We start from the raw sequence: 21,661 nt of genomic DNA on the forward strand, positions 1-21,661 counted from the left end.
ATCAGATGTGATACCTTTTGTAAGTTCAAAGAAACAAATATACATTCACAGTGATAGGAGGTACTGCAGTTTCATAAATGTTTAGTTATGGAAATTAAGTCAAATTGTCTTGGAATTTCTAGTGGTTTGATTCTTCTCAGCTTGAAGGATATAAATTACTCTTAATGAAAATTAGTCTATGTAGAATAAAAGGAAATTACAACATTCTTCTTTTTGGGAAAGAACACATAGGTAATTTCAGCAATACTCTGAAAAACTGATCATTTTTTTTACTATTAGTGTGAGGCTACATAGTCTAAAATCTACAACGATGTTGTTATAGTTCCCTGAAAAGATCATCTGTTATATGACTTGTTCATAAATGCACGGCAAGAGCACAAGGATCAATAATACACAAGAGCTAAAATTTCTTCAAAGAGAGAATGGGAAATAAACAGGACTATTGCTTGTGCTTGCATTCCCTATGCATGATTTCAGACTGGCTAAACATTGTAGGGGATTATTGACTCCATGACTAATCAGATGGTACAGATCTAACATTTCACTCTGTACAAGAAACAAATTAATTCTTCTTGCAGCTGTCCTAGGCAAGTGAAGTTTGATACTGCTTCTAAAATGGACCAAATCAGAGAATCATCGTGGATTAATTCTAAGTTGGAAGGGGCCACTGGAAGTTATCTGTTCGAGTTCCCTGCTCAAAGCAGGGCCAGCTTAGATCATGTTCTTCAGGGTCTTGTCTAACTGAGTTCTGAGTATCTCCAAGGCTGGAGATTCAACAGCCTCTCTGAGAAACCCATTCCAATGTTTGACTAGCCTCACTTTGAAAAATTTTTTCCTCCTATCTATTTGGAATTTGCTGAATGGTAGCTGAAGAGTTGACCTTCTCTGATTGTTCTGTTTTATATCAACTTTTTGCCCAGTTTAAAAGTCTTTCTGTCATCCTGAAGTGCCTACTCTTAAGGAGAAGGTTAAGTCAGGTCCACCTCAAGGGTCTGCCTGCCTTGGTAACACATTTTCCCATCTTTCCTCCTCTTTTTTTTTTTTTTCCAAATATAAATGCAGATGGATGTTGTCATAAGTCTAGTTGAAGTAGATGTGCGAGCCCACACAAAAGCTGCTATGGACTGATGGTTGCCCTAATTTGAGATGGGTGGGCTGTATGTTGTTTGGCAGTTATATTCTATTTAATACTTAAGTTTGTCTTGTTTGAGGCCAGTGAAAAATTACTTTTTCACCTCATATTAATGGATTCACTCATATTCATGGGATGAGAATTTATCTTTCTGATGCCTGTTGTAGCAGTTACAAGTGTGAGGTAGTGAGTTGGCAAAACGTCAACAAAATGTTAGGCAGTTTTTGGTGGGCTATTGAGTCACCTTGATTAGTGCAAGGAGTTTTTTTTAGCATCTGCGAGAAACTGACTGTAAGGAATAATTACTTACATTTCTCTTACATTCTAAAAATAGTAAAGATGTTGTAAAATTGCATGATTCGGTTTGTCGTTGATCACACTATGACACTGCTTTGGGAGCATTTCTGATGTAAGTAGGTGCCAATACTCTGAGTCTTGAATCTTGCAGTTAGTATGGGATGTCCTTCTAGGTGTCTATAAATGAGCTAAATTTGTCTGGAAGTTTTGGTATTAGGACTCCATCTCCAATTATGCTGGAAAGAATTTTGAGCTGTCAGTCATGATCATGAAGGCCTTTGTTTTGATTTATTAGTAACTACAACAACCAAGTGGTGCTGTGTAATCTCAATTTTCTACTGAATTAAAATAGTTGAAACCGTGAATTTTAACACCTGTCTTTAAATTTTACTACTGTTATCATAGGTAGTACCAAATACTAAATAACAGTTAATAAGGAGTATTACGACAGCTTGTGGAAAATTCGAAGTAGTTTAAGGAGAACTGGCCATTTAAACAGAGATTCTTCTGTGGATAAAATGCACTTAGCCATTAATTGATTCCTTTGGGAGTTTTCTTCACTGTTACTGTGTCTGATAGTCAATTACTTCATAGTAATAAGAATTTTATTAGAGACTTCTTACATAAACTTATTTACATAGTGCGCTATTATGGCAGTTTTTCTGGAGAACTTCAGTTTGCTAATGATCTTCAGGCTGAAACAAACTCTGTCCCTCTGTTCAGCAGCTGATCTTAGGCTTTTGGGGAGCTGCCTTGTCCAGCATACAACAAGTTCTTTTCTGGGGCAGCTGGACAATGATTATGCCTTAAAAGGCAGTACAGGTGAATTACAGTTTTTTTCAAAAAGTGTTTGTTTTCCTAATTCTCTTTCTGCCATTCTCCATACCCCCAAACATGTCAATACTAATCTAGAAAGCCATGGAATTGTTCAGTGTGATATACTCTGCTTTGAGGAAAAACACATGCATATTATTATTGCTAAGGAGTTACTTAGAATACTTACAATTAATAGTTAATAATTAAATTACTATTATTGTTATATATATAACTATATATACTTAAAACGTATACACTATATATAAAAACAAATAGTACAAAATTAATATATTTAAATTAGTAAATCATTAAAATTAAATTATTACATTTAAAATACTTATAAATAATTTTTAATTATTATTTCGTCATTTGAAATAAGGCCTCAAACTTTAAAGATGTAGTTGTATAGGTAGTTTCAATGATAGCAATATGATGAAAAACCTTTTGTGAGATTAGCAGACGTACTGCAAATTGGGAACTCTAGCTTCTGCGAGGATTTGCAACAGTAGGTCCCTACTGTAGGAAAGAAAAATAATATGCTAAGCAGATGAATTCTGGAGGCTTACCGAAAGTTGTGAAGAGTAGCTTGTCTATAAGGCATTCTGAAAGAAGTTAGGAGAAAGTACAAGAAACTTTTTTTCAGAGCATGTGTCATTGTGGGTATAGTTAGCATCAAAATAAACTCCTTTAAGGATTATGTAAAAAAACTTTTTGCAAGAGAACAAGAGTCTCAGGACTCTTAAGTAAGGTGAGTATAAACTTTGGCTGTATTTGTTAGGATCTAGCTTTTAAAAGCTACTCAACATAATTAAGGCAACTAAAAGGGATACAAAGGAGAGTAACGATTCATTTACAGACCTTTAATGAGTTTGTGAAAACTGGAAGCAGTTTGATATCAGCTGGATTCAGAGGATAAAAACTTCAAAACTGAATTTTCTAAAGGTCTCCTTACACAAACATAATGGCTTCATATTACCCCATTCCACTGAAATATGGAAAGATTAGTCACTGTTTTAGAAGTATTAGAGTTTTATGTTGCTTAGCTGTTTTTTCAAAGATATTGCACAGCCAGTGTGTTAAAGTATCTATCACTGATACCATGGCAACATAGGAAAACACTTCCAAGCAAAAGATCAAAGATCTTCATTTCTTTTCCAAGCCATCTTTAGATATTGCTGCACAGAGCACCTTTCCATCAATTTGTAACACACCTAACTAGTGACTAAAAACCCAGATGTTTTTCATTAAAATTTATCCTGAAAAAATTTTAAACTTAGAGAAAATATTAACTTGTTAAATTGTACAGCCAGTAAATGACTCAGTTACCTATGTAAAATGCAGAAATATATTTTCATGAATAAAAATAAAAATATTTTAAATCCTGAAATTATCTTGTAATTGTGTATGTGTGTGTGTACACTGAGAGAGTGTGATGGAGAAAGTCAAGGTTTCTGTGATAAACCAAGGTATATGTGATAACTAAAGCATACCTTAGGTTTGAGTTTTGAAAATTATTTGAATTAAAATGGAGGAACATTTTTCTTTTTTTTTCCCCAGAAAAAGAATGTATATAGTGGTAGGATTTTTTAAGAAAAATACACACTCAACCAACAATGAAGTCTTTACCTATTGCAAAACAAAATGGCAGTCTAGTTAGCCCTTCTCATTTCTTCAAAACTTTAAATGTAGAGCTACATATTACTATGTCACTGAATGCTATGAAAGACCTAAAACAGGTTGGATTATTTGTGTTTCAGTACTGTCTTGGATGTGTTTGGCAGTGTATATGGAGAGAAAATGTTGGTGGTGCATAAAATATTTTGAATAGGGTATTAAAGGTTACTTTCCACCGAAGATGTTAGAGGAAGGAAAAATGAAATCTAAGGATATTCGTCCATTTAATTACAAACTCAGAAGATGCTATCAAGAATTTTTTTTCATATCATTATTTGGAATTACTCATTTTAAATAATCTTTAATCAACAGTTTTTCTGTCTTCTCCCTAGTACTGGAAAATGCATATAGGATTTTGGTATCACTTTGTAATATGGAACCTGTAGGATTTCAGAATTACAGAGGATAAATAATGGTCCCATTATTATGATCCAAGTTCAACCCTGTTGAATACTGATTTGCTATAATTCATTAATATTAAGGTAGTCTATTCAAGGGATGAAAAAGTTGAGTGACATTATTTCCATGTTACTTCTGTGGTTGAGACACTATGAATCAGATCTTTGACTAGTGTAAGCTGGCATAAATCCACTGAGATGGTCCTGATTTTAAAACAAGCACCAAACTTTCAGGTGTTACACCTTCATGAGATATTACATCTCATGTTATGAGATGTAAATAATTTTAGATTGTTTCTAATGAGATTTACAAAATCTTCCATTAAACTATGAGATTTACAAGATTCTAAAATACTTGGAATAGATGACAATTTTGCCAAGTAATCTCTTTTTGTTTTCTACACTACTACAGGTATTGAATATCTGTAATACTTTGTTTTGCTATCAAAATACCATTTCATATGTTAATGAATTACCTTGGTTTCACACTGTCTGCTACATCTGTGATTCATTACTTTTATTACTCCATTACTTATATCACATTCTCAGGTCTTTTTTGACAGGTGTGGCAGACAGTGTATGAAAAAAAGACTAATTCATTATTATATAAAACAATATTTTGATAATAAAACAGAATGGAGATACAGAGTAAACATACAGCCTGTATAAATGTGGGCTTCAGCATCCATAACACTGACATAAAAATCACAGAATCTGTTCACATCAAATATATCATAATCTGGTGTCCTGTCTTCAGTAGAGGACAATGGCAGATGCCTAAGGAAGAGTATAAAATGAAAGGTAGTATGTAGCAATACTACCCTCTATACAATATACAATACACAATACTCTCCTTGCTTCCAGCATGTTTTGGCTCATGGACTTCTTGGAACAAAAGTGTTATCTCTGGATTTAGTAACCCTTGATGGATGTATATGCGTTGAATTTGTGAGGTTACTTTTGAACATATGTAAACTTTTAGCATCTATAGCATGCTTCACTGAATGTTTTATGAGAAGGCATTTCCTTTTGCTTTTTTTAGGCCTGCTAACTGCATGTTTCTTTTAATACCCCTTAATTTTGTATGTGAAAGGCAGTGCCCATTTATTCCCTATTTATTTTCTCAATCCCTTTCTGATTCTATAGACTTTTCATTTACCCATGTCTCTTTTACAGCTTTAATTTTCTAATGTTACTTGCTCCTGGTATTAAAATGTTCCTTACCTGTGATAATCCTGTTTCTCTTTGTATTTTTTTTTCTAGTGGTATTATATCTTATCCTAGATGAGAAAAAGAAATCCAAGAACAATATTCAAAATTCAGGTGCAGCATGGATTTATATAGTGGCATAATAGTGTGTTGGGGTTTTTTTCTTAGTAATTCTTGCTATGGGGCTTTTTTTTTTTGACTACTGCTTAGTATTGAGCAAATGTTTTCCTAGAGCTATCAGCTATTAGTTCAAAACCCTTCATTGTGAAGTTAATATTTTTCTGAATTTGAATCACTTTCATCTACATTGAATTTCATGTGCCATTTTATATGCCATCGCATAGTGTATAAAATCTTTCTTCAATTCTTCATAGTTGGCTCTAATTTTTGTTACCCTTAGGATCATCAGCAAACTTTGTCCTACTATTCATTAGCTTTTCCAGGTCATTTATGTATTTGATCAGCCACCTGGGTCCCAGCATAAGTCTCTTTAGGCTTCTGCTGGTGACCTCTCTCCTATATGAATATGTTTGTGAGATACGACTTCCATTAGTAAGTCATGTTGACTCTTCCCAAATATGCTCGTGTAACCAATGACTATTTTTTTTTAAATACTTTCTCCACTTTTAATTGTGAGGCTTCCTGGTTGGAAGCTCCCCATATGTTCCCTTGAGCTCTTTATAAACATTAGTATTATGTTACCTGCTTTTCAGGTGTCTGGAATCAAAGCATTTTAAACCAGAAGTTGCACACCCTATTTCAGCAATCTCATCCTTGCATTATTTTGGTATTTTTGGATGAATGCCATTTGACTGTGGCATTTTTTTAATGTTTATTATTTTTGTTTTTCTATAACCTCTTCAAGGGATACTTTGGTTTTAGATACCTCCCTCCAATGAGACCCTTTCATAAAGTAGGGCTGCAGCTTAAGAATTGCGTTTAGGTTTTCTTCCATGCTTTGTTTCCTTGGGTTCTTCTTTATACCTTTATCACCTATTAGTCATATAACTACTGTCCATTTATAAGAAATTCTGTAGACATTCAGATATCTGCAAAAGGTCAAAAAGATCTCAGATTGAAATTAAAGAAAATTGGAGTTCTATACAAATTATTATTAAAAGAACAAAGATTTTCTTTTTACTATTACAACCGGTCAAAAAAAAAAAAGTGCTTTCTGTTCATCTCTGCCATTTACAATACTGACCCAAGAAAGTTATCTGTTAATAACTTTTTTTCTTCTGTCACTGTGTGGAACACAGATTGGTGCTTTCAGAGAGTTTATGCTCTCTGAAAGAGAGTCAGAATAATACACTAACAATTTCTAGCTCTGAAGTGGAGTCAGATAGTTCAGGAGATAATAAAAATTACGTGGTTGAGAAGAAATGAAAACACATTTTTTTGAAATAATGACTGCAATACAGTTAATCATATTGAGACAAAGGAATTACCAAAACTAGAAATCTTTGTGAGGCAAAGTTACTTTCTTGTTTTGATGGCAATGTTTATAAAATTGTTGTTGAGGCAGAATGTCACTATATATTTTTGTCTGAATAGTTTATATCTTTCCTGGAGTTCTATAAGAATAGACTATGTGCCTTGCACATATTATGTACAGCCTTCGTTTGTCAAAAGCAAAGAGCTTGTGTAATGTGATCTAATGTGTGTTTCTCCAGCAGTCATTAAAGACTCTAACATGAATCTCTCTGGAAACAAACCATCATGAAGATTATGAGCTACACGTTTGATATATCATTTATTGCAGTAATATATGTAGTAATGTAATAATAGTCTTTTGAAAAAAATTATCAAGCAATCAAATAATTGTCTACTTACTTTTTTAAAAACAGAAGATTTTGCATTATGTCAATGTAAAATCTCTTATATTGTGCATTTTATAAACCAACTGGTCAAATAAACACATGGTCATATTTGACAAGGGAAAACAAATTTAAAAAAGTATTTAAAATGTAGAAAGCTTTCTTCTGGAAGTTAAGGCCATTTTTAAAATAGAACTTCAGAAAACTTTTCTCGATCTTTAAATATAGTTTCCACTATTTTTCACTCTTTTAGTGACAATGACTGATCCTTATACGTCTTACATTGCATTTTCGCACACCTTTGTAGCATAATATCAACATAAAAATACGATTGTAAATGTTCTGTTTCTTTAGTCTACAGCATGTAAGTAGGCTGCTCAATTTGTAGTATTTAAATAACTTCAGCAGTGTTCCTTGTAAGCGTAGTACTATGCATTCAATATTGTTATTTCAATGGCTTAGTTAAAAAAAAATCTAATGTACAACATGACCTTTGAGTGGTAATTCCAACCTGGGTGTTACAGGGCTTGTCATGCAGAAGACTCCAGATGCATTGTAATAATAATCCACTAATAATATCCACTATAATGTAATATGATAGATATATCCACTCCTAAAGTTCTTTCCTAGGCATATCTCGTTTGTTATTGAAAATCCTTTTCTGCTAAGATAAGTCATAAATTTGCCGACTAATAACAACCAGGATGAGGAAAAATAGAAATAGGAGGTATAATACATAGTTCTTTTAATGTTGCTGGTTACTTTAGAAGTTATATAAAGATGGCTACATATTATCTCTACGCATATATTATACCTCTGTCTCCTACTTTGCAAATGGGATGTCTGATTTAGGATATAAATTCTTTTAGTTTCTTAAATTTATATCACTCCTCGCTAACTGAGTGCTATGAGAGATGTCTGGTATTATGAAAAGGTGGTAATTGGCTTCAGTGGGAATTTTCTCTAAATAAAAAAGGTAGACAAGTCTTCCCCAGTGTTAAAATTCATCTCCCTTTGGTTTGGAGTTTATTAGAAGCAACTGCAGAATAATCCATTGTCTAGTTGGAAATAATAATTTATAAATGCTTTGCAACATTTTTATAGTTTAAGAAAATTGGGAAAAGTATTTGATTACAGTATAAAGAGCTTATACATAAATACTTTCTCTAGCTTCTACATTTTTAGGGCATTTTATGGGTTTTGTATCCTATAATTCAGTTCTGTTTTTGCACTTGAGTGAGTTTATACATTTACCATATTTATGGAAAAAGATTATTTTTTTTCAAGACAGTTTAACTTAAAAACTAGTGTTCATCTTCCCTTCCAGTTAATATGGTAGTGATTGCCATTTGGCAAAAGTAAAATTTGTCATGATATGAAGTTGGTGTCCTTTTTACTTTGTATAAGTATGGATTTTACTGTCATTTTGAAATGGATTTGTAAATGGCAGGCTTTCATTTTTAATACTATATTTGCAGTTTTGAGTATATGAAGAGAATGTTGTTTTATTAGTAAATATTTTGTGGTTTGTGCCTTTGGAAAACAGCTGTTGTCAATTGAATCTTCATACAAGTGAAGATGGTTTAATATTTAATGTGTTGTGTGTAAGTCAAAATGAACCTCTGTAGGTATTACTGGCTCATGGGTGTTCAAGATGGAGTTACAGTGCACCCCAGTAGTAGAAAATGTTAGTTTGGTACTACTGGTAACTTCCTAGAATTAGGTAACAGTTCTAATAAGCAATGTTTTAATACAGTGTTAGCGAAGAATTTGTTTTAATCTCCTGACACATGTATTAGCCACATCTTTTATGGCAGCTCCTGGGTTCACTGACAGTACTGGAATGAACTCTGTTTTCCTCTGGGAGACCAAGCTTCTTCATCACTGAGCTGCTTTCAGAATCTGAGCTCATCATCTCCATCCTCACTCTGCTTCTTTTATTTGTCTAGTTTATAACTTATTTAAGGCACTTCCAAGTCATACAAACTCCTGAAGAATGGGATTCCTCCCTACCTTAATGTGGCCCCTACTGAAATGGCTGTAACAACATAAAACTATAAGTTACCATTTATTCAACTTTCACTTGCTGTTTTCCTTCAAAGATTCCTTTTAATTTTCAGTTATATGTTTCTATTAATCGTGTGTTACTGTGTTGAGAGTACTACATACAAAAAGAATTGATTATTAAAGCAAAACAAGAAGAGTAAAAATTAGAGGAAGGGAAATGGAAAACAATGCCATGTACACTGTACATACACTTCTAGGAATGCTGGCTACCCTCCTTTGAAGAAAAAAGGCTCTTGCTACACAAAAGAAAATCCTCCCAGGGCTTTTTAGATCACAGCTTTTTATACAGATAATGATGTAATTTGACCCTTGACCATAGATTCGTAAAGATACATTGATTTTATAACAACTTCAAATCCTAAAATAGGAATGATGATAGAGGATAATTCGGAATGAGAGAAAAGGGATAATGGTGTCCCATCTATTTTGGCCAGTACTATGTCAGGAACCACCCAAGCAAGGACAGGATTCCTGTCTCCCAGGTACTGCTCTTTGATTTAAATAGCTGATGAGCAGATCTTTGTGCCAGACTTGTGGATTCAGCTGTGTACAGATTTTAGGTGCTGTATCATGTTACTCTTCTCTGTCTTTGGCAAAAATCCCAAAACAATGTTGGCCAATAAGTTTAGTGATAAATACAGAAATTTTTCAATGTGCTTGGCAGTCCTTGTGCAATTCTCTCACACTGACAGCTGTGTCTGATCTTCAGTTGGTTGTGCTTTTCCTGTAGTCTTGGCACTTCTTTTATTTTTGCCTGAATACCCTGTAGTTTCCCAGAAGTGGTTAGAAATGGAGCCTTCACATATTCTTGCCTTTCTTTTAGTTTCATCTGTTTTTTCTTTTTCTTTCATGATCACAGAAGGAGATGCTAGACACTCAAGTGCATTGGATGTGGAGTACAAAAACGCAATTGAAGTGCAAACAAAGTTAACTAATAAGTGTCTGAACTCCAGGTTCCATGTGCTTGAAACTGAGAAAATGAAAAAAAAAACCAAGAAAATATTTGAAGAACAGCTCTATGAATCAGTGGGAATAAAGCATCTTAAATATATAATTCATACACTGTCACAGAGATGCAGATTGGGGAATTATACTTTATACTGTGATAGTATTAGTAAGTTGGGGACAAGGATTGTGAGAATGAACAAAGGTGGGACACTTAGACATTGGGAAGAAGTTGACTGAAATACATGTTAATATCGAAATAATAATGGCTGAGTAGGAGATGTGACTTTTAATGTAATACTAAAAGATAAAATATAAAAATGGAATTGGGTTTTTTTTAAGGGTACTTCTCCTACATTAACTGATTATGTTGTTATGTTGTTACATGCAGTATTTTACAAGAACTAGTATTGGTCACACTTCATAAATAGATGTATATGTAGATGTGTTATCCAGTGAAATTTTTAGGTAGTAAGAGACAAAGATGTATTTAAGCATTTAAATCTGATTAGATTGTACTGCAGTGTGAATTCACTCAGCTATATTATTAGGAACTACTGAGAATACATAGACTGTTTTTAAAAGATGGATATTAAAATAAGTGGTGAAAATAATGAAAGGTGAAATCCAATACAGAAACTGATTTCAGTTTTAAAGATTTTTTTTAAGGGAACTATGTGACTAAAAGCTATTGTGTGAGTAGTTTCATACAATACTAGCTGTGGTTTCGCAATTGGCGTGACACTGGTAAATCAGAATAAGCTCTCTTTCTTTTGAAGTTACGTTCTCATGCTGAAACACTTTAAGAGACTGGTGTTTCACAACACGTCAGGAAGAAATTGTCTAAGTAAAGATAAAGTTTAGAAGTGAAATAAGCAATGGTTGTTTTTCTAAGGAAAATATAATTTCTGAAAAAAAATACAATGCTGAGTAGAGTGGGAACTTCAGCCTCTACAGGCAGGGTATTTCTGCCTTCTTTTTGTGACGTACTATTTATAAACTAATGGACTTCATCACTAGAAAATAAATCTCATCTGTTGTAGTTATGTGTATATTAGAAGAGCTTAAAATCTTAAAAATAGAACAGAAAGCTAACATACATTTCATGAAAACCAGAATCCTCTATTTTATAGTACTTTGCCAATTACCATTTGTGTATTTGTGTTACTTGGTTATTAAAGAGCAGAGGAAGAGAGTCAGTATTTCAGAGCAGACATTTTAATAATCTATACAGTACCAAAAATTGAAACAAAACCCGATTTGTCTTTCATAAATTATTCACTGACCATTGGGACAAGCATTGTTTTGTGACAAAATATGGATTGTTTCTGCCAGGATTATTTTAACACATAGTGTTCAATAAACTATAATGTAGACAGAAATATAATAAAAATTAGTTTACATCAAGGGATGACATTAACTTGGTAATGAAGGATTCTCTTCCAGAAGGTATATCAGAAAACATACAGATTAGTTGTTACATTGGGAATTGCAGTTTGAAACAGTTGGGAATTGGAAGAAAGTGAAAAGATGGAAAGCCTTGAGATAAATGCAAATATGTTTTCATAAATGTTAACAAAAAAAGATAAAGCAGGAAATTTCAGGACCACATGGACCCCTAGTTAAGCTTATTTGTATGGTGACATAAAACCCATTGGTCCTGATGTTTCATAGAGATTGCATACTGCAAAGCTGTGCAAAGTATTTTAAATTTTAGCACATTAGAAATAGTAGTATTCTGCTTAGAACTGAAGATCTATTTAGGGTCTAATGTTAGAGTAGAGAAGCTTGGCCCTTTCTCTCAGACTTTCTTGGAAACCACTGTGCACATACAGAACAATTAGTAAAATCCTTTTATCGTATTTGTACTGCCAAATATGTATAACTACCATAAAAGGGAGTATAACTAAAGAACACTCAGTATTCTGTAGTTTGGAAATCCTCTTTCCTAGCTACGCTTAATTGCGGTGTTAGTCAAACAACTCTTTTAATAAGTTTCTGTTAAACTCTACTGATCAAATAGGATTATTAATGCATCTGTGAATAGGATGAAAACAACAGTAAGGTGTGCCTGAAGCTTTTCTCTGTATCAAGACAGAATTAAATCATGGTGAAAGAAGTTGTAGTTGATCTAATTTTAAAATAATACAACACTGATTTTTGCTGTGATTTATGCTTTCTTGCTACTCAGTTTGATATTTTTGGTAGACCACATGTCCCATATGCATTGACTTTTTTTTCGTTTGCAAGTTAAATAGAAAGGAAAAAAAGTCCATTACATGTAAAGCTCAAAATAATACAGGTACTACAGGTGTTATGTGTGACTACTATTGTAGTATTACAAAAATTACACACAATGGCTGAAGTCCAATTTCTCTACAAAACTTATCAGCAATTTGTAGAAGGTCATAAAACAAGGTCTAAATAATCAGTCAGAGGACAGAGAATAACATACGACTTCAAAGAGTGAATTAACAAATTAGAATTTCATTATGACAAAATAATATTAAAATACATTGGCAGCACTGTGTTCTCAGAAGAAGTGGAAAGAGGAAATATGTCATACGTTACAGAAAATTTAGTTTAACTGTTTTTTCCTTCTTGTTCAGTTGATAATAAAATATGAGACTTGGTATTTATTTGTATTTGAAATGTGCTACCAGTATAGACCTGAGACTTTGTGCTCCCCTCTGATAGACAGTGTGGAATGAAAAATTCAGTTAATATTTGTCAGTTGTGGCAGGCACCTGGATATGTTTGCACTTGTTTTCGAAAATGTTTAGTCTCCTCTGAAGGATTTCAAGTATATAATAAACCATAGTCAAGACAGTTTCTCCATATAGTATATTCTCTTCAAAGCCTACTGCATTTATGGCTTTTAGAGGAGTGTAAGAAATCAGCTATTGAAGGGTTAATCCTGAGAAATCTTCGTGGTCACAAGAAGATTTAGGTAATCCAATGAGGGATTGCTTAAATACACTGATATTGAAAGGGATTCTCACACTGACATTTTAAGATCCGTAGAGTTTCTAGGTTTTTCAAAAGACATGAAAAAATATATAATAGAAGAAATTGGTGAAAATTTCAAAAGTTCCTATTAAAATTCTCTTTTGGGTGGGGAGTCGTTATGGTTATTCTTTGCTGTCGGAGAAGAATTGTATGGACAGGATTAGCTTGTTCAACTGTATACCTAGCAACAACTCTTCCATGAAACTATGAACATTACTAAACTCAGTCAAATAGATACAATAGGAATTTTGCTCTGTGACAATTGGCTGGAACTGATGTTTTTCTGCTTTATTCAGCATTATATGTTTCTCTGTAGTTGTACTTTGACTTACTGGGCCATGTGTTACTAGGCAATTTTGATGAGTGTATTTCCTTGCTTCTACCAGATGTAACCAATTTGTGGGGACAGTGAAAAATAACAGCAAGTATCTTTAAACTAGCTCAATCAGAATTTTATTTGTATAGGTCTCCAATGAACCATCCTGTTCTGCAAAGCTGAATTAGGATACAGCTTTAAATGTTGTTCATGATGCTACTTTATTTCTATCGTTTTTCCTGTGTTCTTTTCCTCTATAAATGATTCATGTTAAAATTATATTATGTTTTATAAAGATTTTGTAAACTAGGACATAACATTTTTGCAGTGGTTTCTTTTTGTGCAATATTTGCAGCCATTCCTTTTATTAAATGGGTGATCTAGTTTCTGGTAAGAGGTTAGCTTAGAGGTTAACGTGTTCTAGGATTATACCCTAGTACAGTTTCAGTTCAGTTCATCGAACAATTATCTAGAATCACTTTTTTTTAACCTTTCATGGAAAGGGCAATTCTGACTGATTGGCCCCTTTATGATGAATTGTAACATGATTTCTTAGTTGCTTAATGCACTATAGATGACTTCAGCTGCCTGCTGTGAAATCTTTCATAGAATACGCATACTTAAAACGTTGCTTGAATGTTAGAACAGTTGCTGTGCTACTAGTTGGGGTTCTTTTAGAGATTGAGTCATGCCATAATTACACATTTTATAAAGATCATTTGGCAGTAAATATTAAAAAGAAACAAAACTATTGAAATAACTATAAGGAGTATATTTTCAAATGGCCTAAACTACATTACCCAGCTTTAATTGCAATTTTGCAGGGAAAAATAATGTCAGATAGAAGCACAATACGGTAATTTGTGAGCTATGTAGTATTAAGTGTGTCTGAACATACAGGCACTAAAAGCATTTCCAGGTTTTTAAAATCTGGCTGCTAAATGTATTAATTTAATAACAATATATTTATCTTACAAATATTTTTTAATCAGCACTTTGCTTGACAATGCACAGGATATGGAAGAATAAACAAAACTCAGAGAAGGCTATATAATATATATGTAGGCAAGCTTGGGAGATGCACAACAAATTCCAATGCTTTTTCTCCTGCTTTACAGTTTTAATAATTTAAATGAATGAATAATTTAATAATTTAGATGAAGATGGTGCTTTGCCTGATTATCTTTTTTAAAGAGGTCATAAATGCTTCAGATTTAGGCATGGGTACAGTGTATGATTATTGAGATTGTAGCTTGGTGGGTAGCAATTTTATCATCAGTGGATTGTGGGTTTGCCTAGATGGGAGGGTGCAAATTAGAAGGGAGAAGTTAAAAAGATTGATGATTTCAGCTTTTGAACTGAATTTGCTAATTTTTGTTTTGAAATATTTAAACATATGTATTAGGCATATTAATGCAAACTATAGAATAGCCATGGCAATCATCATTTGTTTTGCAGAAAGTAATAACATCTTATTATCATCAGATTTTTACCCCATGTATTCAATAATTAGACTTGAAGTTAACTAATGTTTTTATCTTTTCATGATGCTCGTATGAATTCTTGTACAGTCCTAGTGAGCTGCAGCCAGTTGCAGTATAGTTTGTCACAGTTCATCTTAACATCTGAAAGAACTTCCTTTTTTCTTCTTTTAATTATCCAGAATTAACCTCATACTCTTAAACCGTGGTCCTCAAACCAATATTCATGTAGTGTGTAAGAGCCTCTGACATTTCGCAGGGCCAGAAGGATAGCAAAGTAGGAGGTTGCCTGCAGAAGATTACTTACCTGCTGTTACTCTCTAGAGATCAACAAAGACTAGGGACTGCTGTTAGAAAAGTGAGGTCTTTCACTACAGGAGAGACAGGTTGTATCCTTTAAAGTTTCCTGTCTCCCTTTATTCTTTGTTTAGCTTTCACAAAATGAATTCTGCTTATGTGATTATATCCCAGACTTTTCATAAATTTGACAAGTGGTATTTCTGCTGTCCTTTTTTTAACCCCATTATGTTGATTTATCTTTAAATATGCCTGAGTCATCTTTCTATGCTAAAAAGCCAAGATCCTATCCAATCTTTTTTTTAAAGAAAGTGGTAATTATTCAGTGCTCTAAACAATCAACCGACAAATACACTAATAAACATTCAAAATACTGTAGATGTCTCGTACGTATAAAACTGGGTATTATGAACATCTATGAGGCACTCCTTATAATTTAGTCATTGCACATTTGCATTATTGTTAAGTATTAAGAGTTTTGTTGTTATCCAAAATATTAATGAGACTGAAAGAAACTGAATCACAGATTGTGATGCAAATGCTTCTTCGTGTTTTGAAGAAACAGCAAGAGCCTTTGCAGCTGTTCTTTTCTGGAAAACAAACATACTGTCTAGCAGCAAAGCACAGACCTTCAGTACTGGAATAAACAAATAGACATTGTTCTGTCTGATGTTTAAAAGTTGTTGATGATAGAAGAAGAATCTAACAAGAAGTGATATAGAAGTCCTGCTAAAGGCTGCCCGGCTTGCATCTTGTGACTTGTATTATGGCATTGGGTGCCATGATTAACTGCAGACTCTTTTGTTGTCCCTTAACAACTATTTTTCAGGGGATTTTTTGTAAAATTTCATAAAATTCACTTGGTTAGCATAGTTTTGGAAACTGTGAAATTATGAGAAATTGCGCAAAAACCAAAAACATCTGTTATGGCAAAAATACTTTTTATAACTCTAATATACTCTCTGTTATTGGACTAGGAAAGCAGTTAAGCTTTTCTGCTACCATATTTTAACTACTGTTCATCCTACTCAGTATATTGTTTACTCTGTAAATAAGAGGAAAAGAGCTCATGGGAGTTACACCTATTATTTTTTTCCATTTTGCAGATTGCACAGAGGAAGTGTGGGGATTTCCCATGTGTCAGTACTTGAAGGATGAGGGCTGGTGCTGTGGTCGCAATGCTAGAATGTCAGCATGCTTGGTATGATTCCCCTTCTTTTCTTTTTCCTACTGAGAGCTTTATCCAGATGTTACAGAATTCATTGTTTTTGGCTTCCAATCCTAGAGCTATGACTTAAATCCAAGACTCTACAGAATAACATCATTAATGTTGTAAGCATGATAAATTATAACTAAGAAAAAATAGTATTGACTTTCCAGCTTTATATATTTTAAAGTTGCTGAAGGCGTGAAAAAATGACTATTGACAGAAGTGTAGTTTAAGAGTGGACAGAATGGCCAAACCTTTACTGAAACTTAAACAAGGTAACTCCTCAGGGTGATAGTTCCTGGCCAAGGACTTAGAGGGAACTAGGCAATTGTTGAAGGATTGCAATCAGTGACTCCGCCAACACTTTTATGATTCATAATATAAAATATTTTGACTGTTTAAGAGCAAAACAAAACTGCCTATTTAAAAAGCTAGAGGAATGCTAAAAGCTGTGCAGCTTAAAAGCCTGGAAACAGCTTTTTAACATTGCATCAAGAGATGAAATGCTTTTGAAGACCCAACCTCATCCAAGACAGGATGATGAACTGGTGTCTAATGTGAAAGAACAGATAGATACCAAAAATTTTAACCATTATTTAGGTTGGAAGACCAAGAACTCTTTCCTCTATGAATTTCTATTTTCTAGTATCAAGATGAATCACAACAGGTTCTGGCTAGCCTCAGCTGCAAGCTCTGTGCTTCCCTTATAGAGAACCCAACCTGTGTAGACTAAACCCACCATAGACTAAAGTGTCAAAGTTATATAAACTTGATCTAACTTGATAATTGAATGCTATCAGAAGGAAATATGTCAGGACAGTTATTTAGTATTTTTTAACAGTTAAGTGCATTTCCCTTGACAAGGTACAAGAAAAATTTTGTCTTATCACAAAAAAAAAGCTTTTTAAAAGGAACTTGCCTTTTTTTTTCTTGTCAATATCACGCAATAACTAGTTCTTACGGACCTGACACCTTGGCTATTTCCTTTCCCATTCCCTTTCTTTTTGAAAGGAAAAGTGTAGGCTGTCTTTCAACAAAGAAAGAGAAATTTTATTGACAAATGACCACCAATAGATCATATTGATCATACCTTATATATCTATTTTAGATTTCACAGAAATCATAGAAATTTCACAGTTAAATATATTCTTCTTAATCTTTTTTTAAAACATTCACAAAAGGCAAAAAGATTTCCTGTGACACTAGCAACTGCTACTATTATTATGTTTGTAATTCTCTCTGTGCATTTCTCATGTGTAGGATTTTCCTCACCTTCTGCTAGGTACAAGTAAAGGCAGACAGCACAGTGAAGCTAGGCACTATTCTTCCTATGGTGAAGGGCTGGCTAGGGGAAACTGAATCTGCTGAACAATGATGATATAATTATTACATATGTTTGTTCAAATTGGCTGAAATGCCAAGGACCAAAGGGTCTGGATGAGGTATCAGACCCTTCCAGAACATATTAGAACCCATATTCATCTTCTAAGCAGTCACAGATATATGCTGGTGTGGTAGTTACGGTTTATACAGAGTAAGTCAAATCTGATAGCTCAGCTAAAGTTGTGAACAGAGGTATTGCAACTGGACTGTGTTTGAGGAACAGTCTGAAATACAAAAGCAGTACTAAAACTAGGCGAAGGAAAAGGGGAAGGTGATTCAGAGACAAGCAGCCCTACTTATCTAATTTGTTGTACTGCCAGGTAATTTGCTGAATCTTCATCTTCATTTCTACTATGATGTTTAATATTCAGTTGAAATTTCTATAGGTACAATCTCTTTCCAACCGTGGAAAAATCTTCCACTTTTCTAATATTTGTAATTCTTTGTCACTATGGATCATAAAAATCAAGTACTCTCCTACCTACTTCAGGATTTATGGTGTGAAGACTCTATTGTAAAAGATAATGCACATCCTTTAACTGCAATCCCTCTTAAGTTTTTACTTTATTTAGCTTTACATAAGGAAGTTCAACTTACGTGTATACTAGGGACTAAGAACATTTTAAGACATTAGACACTGAACTAATTTTTACTTTAAAATAGTTGAATAAGCAAAGTGAATTGCTTATATTTCTGTAGGAACAGATTCAAGAGAAATGTGTATCTTCTTAGCACTTTCAAAAAAATTATTCTCTTAAATTTTTTTAGAATGCTAAGAAAAAGACACAAATTTTGCTTATGCCTATTACAATTCAGTTGATTGTCATTGCTTCTTCCATAAATAAACCAAAATAACATAAGTGAGCTGATTATGGGTCCCTAAAGATATTAACACTTAAAGTGTACAAGCTCATGTTATGTCAGACCATTAATCTTTTAAAATGTCATATCTTTTGACTTTTATACAATGTGCTTATAAAATGTTCTGATAAAGAATAAATATATCAGCAGTTTAATTCCTTCATTCCTAAAGGCTTTGGAGCGAGTTGCGGTTGGCCAAATGGTAAGTAATGTTGTTTATTTTAACTCTTCAAGATAAATCCTGTTTTTCTCCTTTGAGTAGTATTAGCCCATGACCTTTTATTGAACTTGAGAATTTCTGGAGTTAAAAGCAGTAGTACAGGGTACATCAAATCCTGATAGGTAGCATATGTCATCATGAAATTGTATTTTTATTGCTCTAACTGTACTTAGTGAATCTTAGCTTTTTTGATAATTAAGAGGGAAAAAACACAGCTTTCCATGTAATTGAACAATCGTAGTGTGAGTGATCTACTTCTGTATATTCAGATGCTGCTTACGTTCCACGCAAATATAAATGTATACTTGAAAATTTTAAGACACTAAACTACTCTTCCTAACTTCTTTATGTTGTCTTTCACCAAATATATAAATTTAGTCCAAATGCCTTTCTAATATCCCTGATTCAGATCACTCTATCCAAGTTTTATGTCAACTAATTTAAAAATAGAAATTGTTATTACAAAAGCTTGCATCTGGAAGATCATGATCATTCTCATTTTTTACCTCTGTATTTTTTTGCTGTGAATACCTTACATTATTGTTGTGCAAGTTATCCTTTCTAAATGGTGTACACCAACTGTGCAAATATTAAAAGCCAAGGTTGAAAGACCTCTTCTTCCCATATGTTAAGCCCACTGACCCCAATAGTCTTTCACTGTAGACACTTTTTGCCATGTTTTTTTTAATTAGCATTAACTCTTTTTTATGCATGCAGGTCTTTCATATACAAAGATATGAAGTTTTTAGTATATTATTCTTATGAGCATAGCACTTTCTGCATGGTTCAGACTACACTGTATGATGATTCAAGTAGGTAGTTAGTCCTTTATCTTTAGAACAGTTTTAGGTATTTAAAATGTTACATTTTAGATAGTAGAATATGGATCCAGTCCTTTTTTTCCTCTGTTCTTTTTCCCTCTGCCAACCTTTTACCTTTGAACTTTTACTTCAGAGTTTGGGTTTGTTTTTTCCTCACAGTCATGGTTGTATTATAATCTGACCAAAGATGTAATTTTGATGCAAGAACATTAGTAAATTCTCCTTTTTTAAGGCTGTTATAACTGATTTGAGAGAATACAAGCCAATAATTAGTTAAGGAAGTCAATACTGGTTTTGTTACTCTGGCCATAATTTCATTGCCAACTTTAAATCCTGGCTGTATTTTTTTTTTTTTTTTGCAGCTGCCTACAGCGTCATTATTTTATCGAGCTGTTCTTCAGGTTATTATAGAAGAAATTTATGGTGTCACCAAAAGGTAGGAAGCTCTGAATTCACAGATACTAACTTAATCTGATTCTTTGTCACCTATACTATGAAGAGAAATTATTTCTTAAAAAGAGAAAGGGTGTCAGGACCATATGTATGGTCTGATGAAATTAAAACGTAGTATGCATTTGTTCATTCTAAATTCACATCACAAATCCATTGTCCTTCCTTTACCCAGAGCTGAAGTAGGTCTTCCTTGTTACTGGATGCATGGAGAAAACATACATTCCCCAGAGAACCAATAGCAAATTCACTAAAAAGTATATACAGTCCTAGGCTACCCTGTTTTGCAGAAGTCTGGGCAGCTTTTAATACTGCAAAAGGAAAAAGGGCATTTCCATTTGTGCTGAGAAAAATTACTGAAAACCCAAAGGCTAGTATGGCTGTAAAGGGCTACTCACTACCTGTGTCTATATTAGCAAGTACTGTTCCCTGGTAGGATGGGATTTGAAGAGTGAAACGGTTAGTGTTGTGGACATCCTGACATCCATACTATACTCTTCTGAAGGATTAGTTTGGTCAAAGGTCAAACTCCTGAAAGAAGAAATACTTCTTTTGTTTATTTGAAAATTACATAGAAGATATAACATGTGAAAACACAGTTACTAAGTTGTATAAAACTTGAGACAGATGATAGTGTGTTTTATTTGTTAAAGGAAGTCTAATTTGGAAGAAGTAATTAAGATTATGCTTTTGAAATAAAAGCAGTGCAGGTCTACTTTCAAGCCCTCTAATGTGAGCTGTCACCAGTTACAGTTAAACAGCAATAGCAGCTGATTGCAGTTGAACAGTTTTATTGTTCTGAAGCCTTGTGAGATTGTTTTGCGCTTTTTGAGATGTCAAGTACCTGACTGAGTAACATGTAAGAAACAGATTAAAACAATTAAAAGAATGAACTGTAAGACCTGGAATTTTAAGAATCCATTCTCTTTTTTAAACTACTTGTGTACAGCATAAATCTGGTAAATCTAGTAATCCAATAAATATAGTAAATGTATTTTAAAGCTTTGTTCCTGTTCCTTTTGATTGGTAGGACAGGTGCATGTCTTCCAAGGAATGTTTGAACAGCATAATCTTTTATTAAATACCAGTCAGTGAAAATAAGAATTTTGTTGTTCACACAAGGAAATAAAAATTGTAGGGGAGAAACAAATATTTTTCAACTCAATAACTATACTACAACTCATACAACTGTACAGTTGCTGTATTTCAAAACTTGTTTGGGTATTAGCTAGCTTGTTTAATTTTAGGATAAAAGTGG

The 21,661-nt window shown here is 33.3% G+C and overlaps 1 protein-coding gene across 6 annotated transcripts in view; it reads left to right on the top strand.

Moving 5' to 3' along the window:
• METTL25 (methyltransferase like 25) overlaps window positions 1-21,661 on the top strand; it is a 69,029-nt gene that overhangs the window by 22,780 nt on the left and 24,588 nt on the right. For 5 of the 6 annotated variants that reach the window (XR_010388577.1, XM_064509685.1, XM_064509695.1 and 2 more), the window contains exons 6-8: window positions 16,565-16,659; window positions 19,085-19,114; window positions 20,316-20,389. Coding sequence is in view for 5 of the 6 variants with exons in the window: in XM_064509685.1 (XP_064365755.1) it covers window positions 16,565-16,659; window positions 19,085-19,114; window positions 20,316-20,389 (199 nt within the window). In the remaining variant the exon portion in view is untranslated. The remainder of the gene's footprint in view (window positions 1-16,564; window positions 16,660-19,084; window positions 19,115-20,315; window positions 20,390-21,661) is intronic. The other variant, XM_064509682.1, reaches the window with a different exon arrangement.

This window comes from Dromaius novaehollandiae, chromosome 1, assembly GCF_036370855.1.
Source record: "Dromaius novaehollandiae isolate bDroNov1 chromosome 1, bDroNov1.hap1, whole genome shotgun sequence".
In the NCBI taxonomy this organism is placed as follows: domain Eukaryota; kingdom Metazoa; phylum Chordata; class Aves; order Casuariiformes; family Dromaiidae; genus Dromaius; species Dromaius novaehollandiae.